At 42.7% G+C, this 7,970-nt stretch overlaps 1 protein-coding gene across 1 annotated transcript in view; it reads left to right on the top strand.

Moving 5' to 3' along the window:
• The window catches only part of LOC104860368 (probable C-mannosyltransferase DPY19L2), a 78,020-nt gene extending 74,859 nt beyond the window's left edge, over positions 1-3,161 (top strand). Inside the window, exons 22-23 of the mRNA XM_010621500.1 lie at positions 589-714; positions 2,030-3,161. Coding sequence (XP_010619802.1) covers positions 589-714; positions 2,030-2,207 — 304 coding nt within the window. The 3' untranslated portion in view covers positions 2,208-3,161. The remainder of the gene's footprint in view (positions 1-588; positions 715-2,029) is intronic.
• The last annotated feature ends 4,809 nt before the right edge of the window (positions 3,162-7,970 follow it).

Raw genomic sequence — 7,970 nt, 5'->3', positions numbered from 1 at the left:
TTTTTTTTTTTTTGTAGTACTGGGGATTGAACCCAGTGCCTGGTACCTGCCAGGCCAGCATCTCCCATGAGCACCATCCCCAGGGCTATAAGATACTTTTTCTACCTGCTCCAACACCCCGGATGCCTATGGCATACATATGCTATTTGCTGTGTTCAACTTCAACTCACATATTTTTCTGAGCTTCTGTCACTGAAATTATCTACTGAAACCTGTCCTTCACTACCTTCAGCTTCTTCCCGGATGCATCACACGTGCAGATTATTTTTGTGGATTGTGTGAAGCACAATTTATATCCTGAGTTCTTACTCTGCTGCCCACTATTACTCTAGATTAGGCTGTACAGCAACAAGCAGAACATGCGAAAATCAAACTGCCATAAGGTTTAATACGTTCAGAGTCAAAGGAAGAGTATGGAAAGGGCTACCTCACACATCAACTATGTTATTTTCATGCATATCAGTTCTCCATCCAGTGAGGGTTGTAATTTCAAGCCATTAGGAAGTTTTCTTTAGTCTGTTATCATTTATTTAAAATTCTTGTTATAATTATCTTCTTATAATTATTCTTCTTATAATTATCTTAAAGGGCCCGCACAAAAATAGTTTATTCTGTGTATAGTCGAAAATCTGCAAAAGAAGTGAGAGATAAACTCCTGGCATTACACGTGAATTACTATGTTTTAGAAGAAGCATGGTGTTTCGTGAGAACCAAGTGAGTATTCCCAGTGTGCTACATGATGTGCTGCATTTTAAAGTAACAAGTGTTTCGCTTTAAAACAATAGTCCCAGTGCATCCTGGCATTTAAATACTATTACCCTGGTATTTTAGTTAAAATCATTTCACCTAGAAAAGTAAGATAACACCATTGTTTAAAGAGAACCTAACTTAAAAAAATATATTTTAATGCCACGATTTATATTTAAAATATTTTTGTTAAATTTATTTTTTCATAATTTTTCAAATGTTTATGACAGTTTTTCATAAGATGCTGAAATGCAGTTAAATTTACAAAATACCTCTTCCTACTATAGCTGAGTATTAGATTTATAAGTTTCACATCTTAAAGAATGACCTAACAAAAATATCACTCATTAAAATTTAATATTTTTGAACTTTGCAATTCTAGAAATCAAAACAATGCAAAGTGTTCAAAGGATCTCCTGAGGCCTTTGTTTAGACCCCTGCTCCTACAGCAGTTCCAGGCAAGGTCATTGTCTCCTAGAACAATAATGCCAAAGACAAGAGACAATGAGGACAAGAGATTCCAGAGTCACTACAGTGCATTGTTTACAGTGTCCAATAAAAATATAAAAGTCCTAAAACAAAACCATTGTGAACTTGTGTTAGGCAGAGATTTCTTAGACCTAACATCATAAGCACCATCACTGAGAGAACCCACTGGTAGGCAGGCAGTCATTAAATATAAACTTTTGGTCTTTATAAACACTGTTAGAAATAATTTAAAAATCCACAACAGTCGGGAGAAAATATTTTCAAAGCCTGTGTCTGATAAAGAAGTTTAGATGTATAAAGAACTCTGAAATCTCAAAAACAACTTAATTAAAAGGTGACTGATATACCCTTAAACACTTAATACGTTGGCTAAATTAAAGAAAAGGATCCCATGAGTGTGGCAGACACCGGATACCTAGAACTCTCACATGCGGTTGTGTGGCTGTAACATGGGACGACCACCTTGTAAGACAGTTGAGCAGTTTCTTATGGAATCAAACGTATGCCTGCTATGTGCATTTACACAAGCTCAAAAGGAAGCACACGTCCATACCAACAACTGCATACCAATGTTCACAGCAGCTCATTCCTGTGATAGAAAAAAAACTGAAAGCAGCTCCAGTACCCAAATATTGAACCCATGGGTTTTGCTTTTTTTTAATGATGCTTTAAAATCTTTAATTTGTTGAATAAGTGAGTCTCTGGGGATCTCAGAGATACTTTCTGATTTATGCACTTTCTCTGTATATGAGTGCATGTTTCACATGGATATTTTTACATCCTTTCTTTTCAGGCCAGGTTGCAGTATGCTGGAAATCTGGGACATGGAAGACCCTTCCAACTCGGCGAACCCCTCCCTCTGCAGCACACTGCTCCAGGACGAAAGGCCTTACTTCACCACCGTGTTTCAGAACGCTGTGTACAGAGTGTTGAAGGTTAACCGAGAAGGAGACTATATGAGGATCTTCTGATCGAAGGAGGTGGTGCAAAGAAAGCATCAAGGACACACACTTAGCATTCATTAAGATCACAAGCTTTAATAAGAGCTGCTTAATATAACACACAATGACTTAATGTTTTTCCGATTACAAAAGACAAATTCATTGTTCTCCATTGAATGTCAGCCTTATAAAGCTAGTCACATGGATTGTTTCACCAGTGCTCAGGAAAGATCTTTTATACTTTCTGATAAGTTTTTTAAAATCATTTTGAGTTAAAGTATTTTTTGAAACAGCTTGTTTTATAATGTTTTAAGCCTCTAGAAATTTGCTTACCCAACCAGTTAAGTATTTTCCCCTAATTAGTTCTCAATTTAAGTTCAACAGGTATTAATTTGTCTTTAGAATCCAGTGGTTTTTCTCTTAATATCCAGGTACAATGACAATTGTTATGGTATACAACCACGTTTGTGGTTAAACATAATCAGAAAGGAACTCCAGTTAGATTTATCGAATGAGATTATCAGATGTTAAATCTTGAACGAAACAAAGGCCTTTCCCTCTTAATGGTCTGTTGGCCTTAGTGACCTTTTGGACACAGCCTTTGTTTCCAGCCACCATCTTTTGTAATACTCATTTGTAAGTCTTCTTTATGTTTGCTTTTGGATGAGGTCATTATTTGTAAACCCTTTCCCCCAGTAAAACCTACCCAACAATAATGCTTTGAAAAATTGTAAGTGGTTGTCATGAAGATACAGCAGCCAAATACAAAGAGTAGCACTTACTCTTTTTCTCTGCCCTGGTAAATACTCAATATGCTGAATCTGTAATATTTTAATGTGCATCTACTCTGTGAGTTCAGCGTTTTCAAGTTTTTGTACTTCCCTTACATTCTTGACCCTCTATACTTGGGATAACAAAATGCTTTAATCCCATAGATTACTCCTCACCGTAGACAGGCAACCATACACCTTTAGAGTTGTAAAATATGATAATGTAGGATGCAAAAAAGCTAAGAAAAGGCCACATTCATTTTTTTTAGCATTTTCAAACAATTTGTTTTGCTGTAAGTGTGGCTGGAGCAAGAAATAGAGACAACACATAACAGTCATAAAATTAGAGAAGCATTTTGGATGATGTTTTCAGCAGGAATGTTTTAATAAGTTGGCAGAATTCAACAAAAAAGAGATGAGCTGCATGACTAATAAACTGTTTCATACACATATAATATGGACATCTGTTATTTTTCTGTACCATGAATGTTAAGTAATTGTAAAAGCCCTTGAAAATCTTTTGCTTTTTGTTTTTATTTTTTCACCCTTTCACAAGCACACATTTTGAGATGGACATGGCTGCGAAATGAAGGTGGAGATCACAGGTTGCTGGGCTCGTTACCCTTTACCACTGGCCGTGGTCCCTCTTTGCGGTTTAGGATGATCCTGCGCAGTCTCCCCTGGAAGGCAGAGAACCGTGACGGAATAGTGTGAGCTCTGCGGCACGATGGAGCAAGTCCGAACCCCGGCTCTTCCTGCTAGTTGTGCCTCCTGCCACCCATCCAGGTAACACTCACTCAGTGCCTACTGTGTGCCCTGCGCCGTGCCGGCTCACCTCCGTGAGCTTCAGTTTCCTCCCCTGTAAACCGGAGCTCACAGCGCCCAGTCGGGCCACTCCGAGGATTAGTGAGAAGCCCTGTCACAGTGTTGGCACGTCCGTCAGCTCCTTCTACTCCTCCTCCCTGACCGGCTGAATGGTCATTGCAGTCCCATCAGATTACAGGGCGAGTCCGATCATCTCAGGACTGAGTAGTCCGGTGTTTATTTGGTGTCAGTACTGCGCCTCAGCTTTCTTATACAAATTATGCTATTGGTTTCGTTTCTGCATATATTTCATTTTTCATGCGTTGAAATATGAACACTGGGCGTGAACACATGGGGTGCGGGATGGGCCGGTTTTCCCCGTGCAAGGAAACGTCCCCCCTTAGCTTCCTGCGCTCTTGTTCTTGCACACTCATCTGAACGCGTGCCTGGGAGTGAGCTGCACACAGCCTGCAGCCGCCCCTCGTCCCGCTGCCAGGACTCAACACACCCTCAACAAGAAACTGAGCATTTCTAATTTTAATTCTGTTTAAAATTGCATGTTTATACTGTCTTGCCTGTCTTTCTATTGTACAAGCAGTATGAACTTGACATTGAAACTTAGTTTTGAACAAATGAGAAACTTGAAAGAAGTGGAAAATATTTAGTAGGCTCTATTAACATCGTATGATTTTCTGCCATTCTTTTCTTCAACCGTATATTATTTGCTTTTCTTCTTTCATTCTTTCTTTCTTTTTGTTCTATCTTCAGCTCTTTTTATTTTAAAACAGGATCTTGCTAAGTCGCAGAGAACAGTACAAAAGACTGCCACACCTAAAAAATGGAAATACCTAAAAAAAATGACTAAGACACACACACACAAACTGAGGATGATAACACACCTGAGCTGTACCTCCTAGGAAAAGTGTCCTCTAGAGTCCTTCAAAGGACCTGCCTGAGGCTCCTCTAGGGGACAGGTCATACTTTAGAACACATCCTTAGGGATTTCTGGGTTTCTCCCTCTGCATCATGGATTTGCTTAGAAGCAGATCAAGCACTATGAACATTCCTCTCCTTCCTGAGCCTTTGGAGTTAAGAATCCACATTTTCACACCTTTTAAGGACCTGAGATCTGCAGTACCTTCTGCCAAACCTTTTACTGTGGGTTTTCTTGGGAGTTCTTCTTTTTCTTCCTCTTTGGTTCTCTTCTTCAGCTATGCATTCCTGGTCCAGCCCAACAGCTCTGCATTAGTGCCTCCTCAGGACCCACCTCCAGGGGCTCCTCTGTGGAGTCCTCTTCCCAGCCAGGTTAAGGTGTTTCTTTCACAGCTACAGACTTCTTGATTTCTGCAGCCGCCGCCTCCTTGGCTGATCCCTTGAAGTCATGTGTGGACCTCTGGATATGTCCCTCCAGGTGCCATTCCTAGGTTCCTTGGTGACATCACCTCAAACCCAAGCCAGGTTCTGGATGCACTCAGACACACTGTGACCCTTCCAGACTGCATCTGTGTCGTCTCCTCGTCCTTGCTGGCTGCAGCACTGGCCTGGGTGGGGGCCTCCTCAGGTGGCCGACCTCAGAAGCTGCCACAGCACTGGGACCCATCGGCTGGGTCAAAAAGATACCACTTTGATAAGGGGATGAAGATCTCGCGTAGAGGAGGAGGTGTCAGATCACTGTCTCCCATAAAGAAGATCCAGAAAGGTGTGTTATTCTCCACACTGTTGGCAAAGCAGTTTCGGGGGGGGCGGGTCCTTGGAAGAGAGAATGGCGGCCCCTGACTTCTGGCTGCTCCTGTAAGACCCTGGCAGTGTGCGCTTATTGACACGTCATAGCCCTCAGTCCTCACCATGGTGGATTGCAAAGGAATCAACATGCAGCCTGCAACACTGCCCCAGCAGGGCCATCACCCTGGCATGAAAAGCCCTCAGACCTGTATCTGACGCAGCCTCCTCATGGACGAAGCCCTTCCAGGAATCCCTTTCTGGACCAGACGTTCTCATCCACGGGGAAGGTCAGCTTCAGCAAGCGAGTTTCCTCACAATCAGCTTATCTTAGAGCCTCTGCAAATCCTTCAGCTGTCTTCACATTGGCCCTCAGTGAGTCACCACCCACTTTCACAGGACATAATGAAAAATGATGCCGGGGAGGATGCTGGTGAAAGGGCGTTGTTCGGTTTCACAGGAAATTGCTTTTTTATAAGTAAAAGGAGTGCATCTAAAATAACGCAAAGCCTAGAATAGGAAATACACAAAGTGAATAGCCATTCATCACACGTGTCATCTACCACACCTAGTTATGTGTTGTCTCCTTTTAGACGGCTGGCCGTGGAGATTTGATACAAAAGCATCACTGCAAACTCACACGTTGCAGTATACAACAGCTCCAGTGTCGGGTGGCTCCATTAGAGGCTCACAGTTCACTGCTGACTGACATGCCACATGCGGCCTGTAATGCATACCCGAAGATTTTTACTTCCACACCACACTCTCCACAGTTAAACTTCAGTGAGAGGTTGTCTTCAGTGCAGTCAGCCTTAGATTACCTTTGCAAAAGGACTGAATTCACCACCAACAGCTAATGTGTACATGTGAGACCGTGCTCATTTCACAGCTCTCATTCCCATGGGCCAGCCTTACCGGAATATTCCTTGCCAATTTGTGAGGCCCAATATGATACTCATTATTGTAATTTATGCTCGGTAAAAACTCGCCATTGTCCTGTTCCTTGGAAAGGTAGAGCTTCTCCCGTCACTTTCCTCACTGCTATAACAAAATACCCAGCACCCACGATGTAAAGGCAAGTTTCTGGCGGCTCACAGTTGAGAAGTTTCTGGCTATGCTTGGTGGCACCAGGAAGTCCTGGATGGAGGAAAGCTGCTCACATCATGGGGGTCAGGAAGCAGAGAGAGGAGACGCACCCTTCCGGGTCACACCCCATGATGCACCTCTTCCATCCAGACCCCACCTCCCCATAGCAGCTCAGCTATGAACTCATCCACAGACAAACCCACTGTTGAGTTCAGTGCTCTCGTGATCCAATCACCTTCCAGCACAGGCCTTGGGGAAACACCCAAGATCTAAACCCTAACAAAAGGGGAGCACTTTTCTGAGCTCTGTGTGTAACCATAGTCTTTGGTGCACCCACTGATTCTCCTCAAAATAGATGGGGGGAGAGAAGAAAATTTTCTCTCTGAAAAATTTTTTTTAACCAAGAGAAATACAAGAAAGTGTTTTTTAAGAGTCCCATGCTCTACTGACTGACCTAGCTGGGCAGAAAATGTTTTTTATAAATGGGCATATCACTTCACACACAAAACCCAAATTAAGATGGACAACCAAGGACTTAAATGAGAAAGGCAGAACTCTGAAAATTTTGTAAGAAAATGCAAATTAAAGTAATACAGAAAACTTTACCACCCTGATAATAAATGGTGAGAATGGAACAGTAAGGATTCTCCTGAAATTACAGTAGGGGTCAGCACAACCATGGAGGAAGACAATCCGCTACCTAATCCATAAAACACAAAGTCACCTCAACTCACACCCCACCTGCAGGGCTGTCTCCGAGTATCTGTCCCCAGCAGTGTTCATGGGGACATCATTCATACCTAGAAGGAAAAAGCAGAAAAGTACCCAAAAGTCTACCCACAGAATGGATAAAGTATTTCAGTATAATGGGACACTGTTCAGGAATTCATAAGCACCAACAGGAACAAATCTCAGCTGTTAAGGAATAAAAAATGAAGTCATCGAATGGCGTGGATGTGGATGCAAATACACACACCTTACATATAGCTAAAAGCAATCAAAACAACGCTCTTCAGAGCTATAGTGCGGCAGAGCCGGGAAAGCACAGGCCCACTTGACAGAACCAACAATATGAATTCAGCGCACTGGGTGAGAAGCCAGAGAGGAATACCCAAGTCCTTGGGTATTGGAAAATATTTTTAAACAGTGAGCCACTCTAGAAATCTATGTTCTATGTGCAAATTGTCTGTGGAAGGAAGTGAAGGACAGAGGCCCCCACCTCCGCTGCTAGAGAGCCACTGGGCAGCACTGGCAGAAGGACAGGAGAGACACGGGGCTGTCTCAGAGGGACGCCTACTAGGTCTACAGCTCTGAAGTCAGTCAAAGCGCTCACATTTCAGTGGACTCCTGGTCAGCTGGAGCCCACGCAAGGAGGAATTCCATCCATCACACCAGAGGGAAGGTGCAAAGCCCA

This window comes from Fukomys damarensis, unplaced genomic scaffold (assembly GCF_012274545.1).
Source record: "Fukomys damarensis isolate Sample0158 unplaced genomic scaffold, DMR_v1.0_HiC HiC_scaffold_17, whole genome shotgun sequence".
NCBI lineage: Eukaryota > Metazoa > Chordata > Mammalia > Rodentia > Bathyergidae > Fukomys > Fukomys damarensis.
The sequence above is the reverse complement of the archived record's forward strand: the minus strand, read 5'-3'. Positions and strand labels throughout refer to the sequence as shown.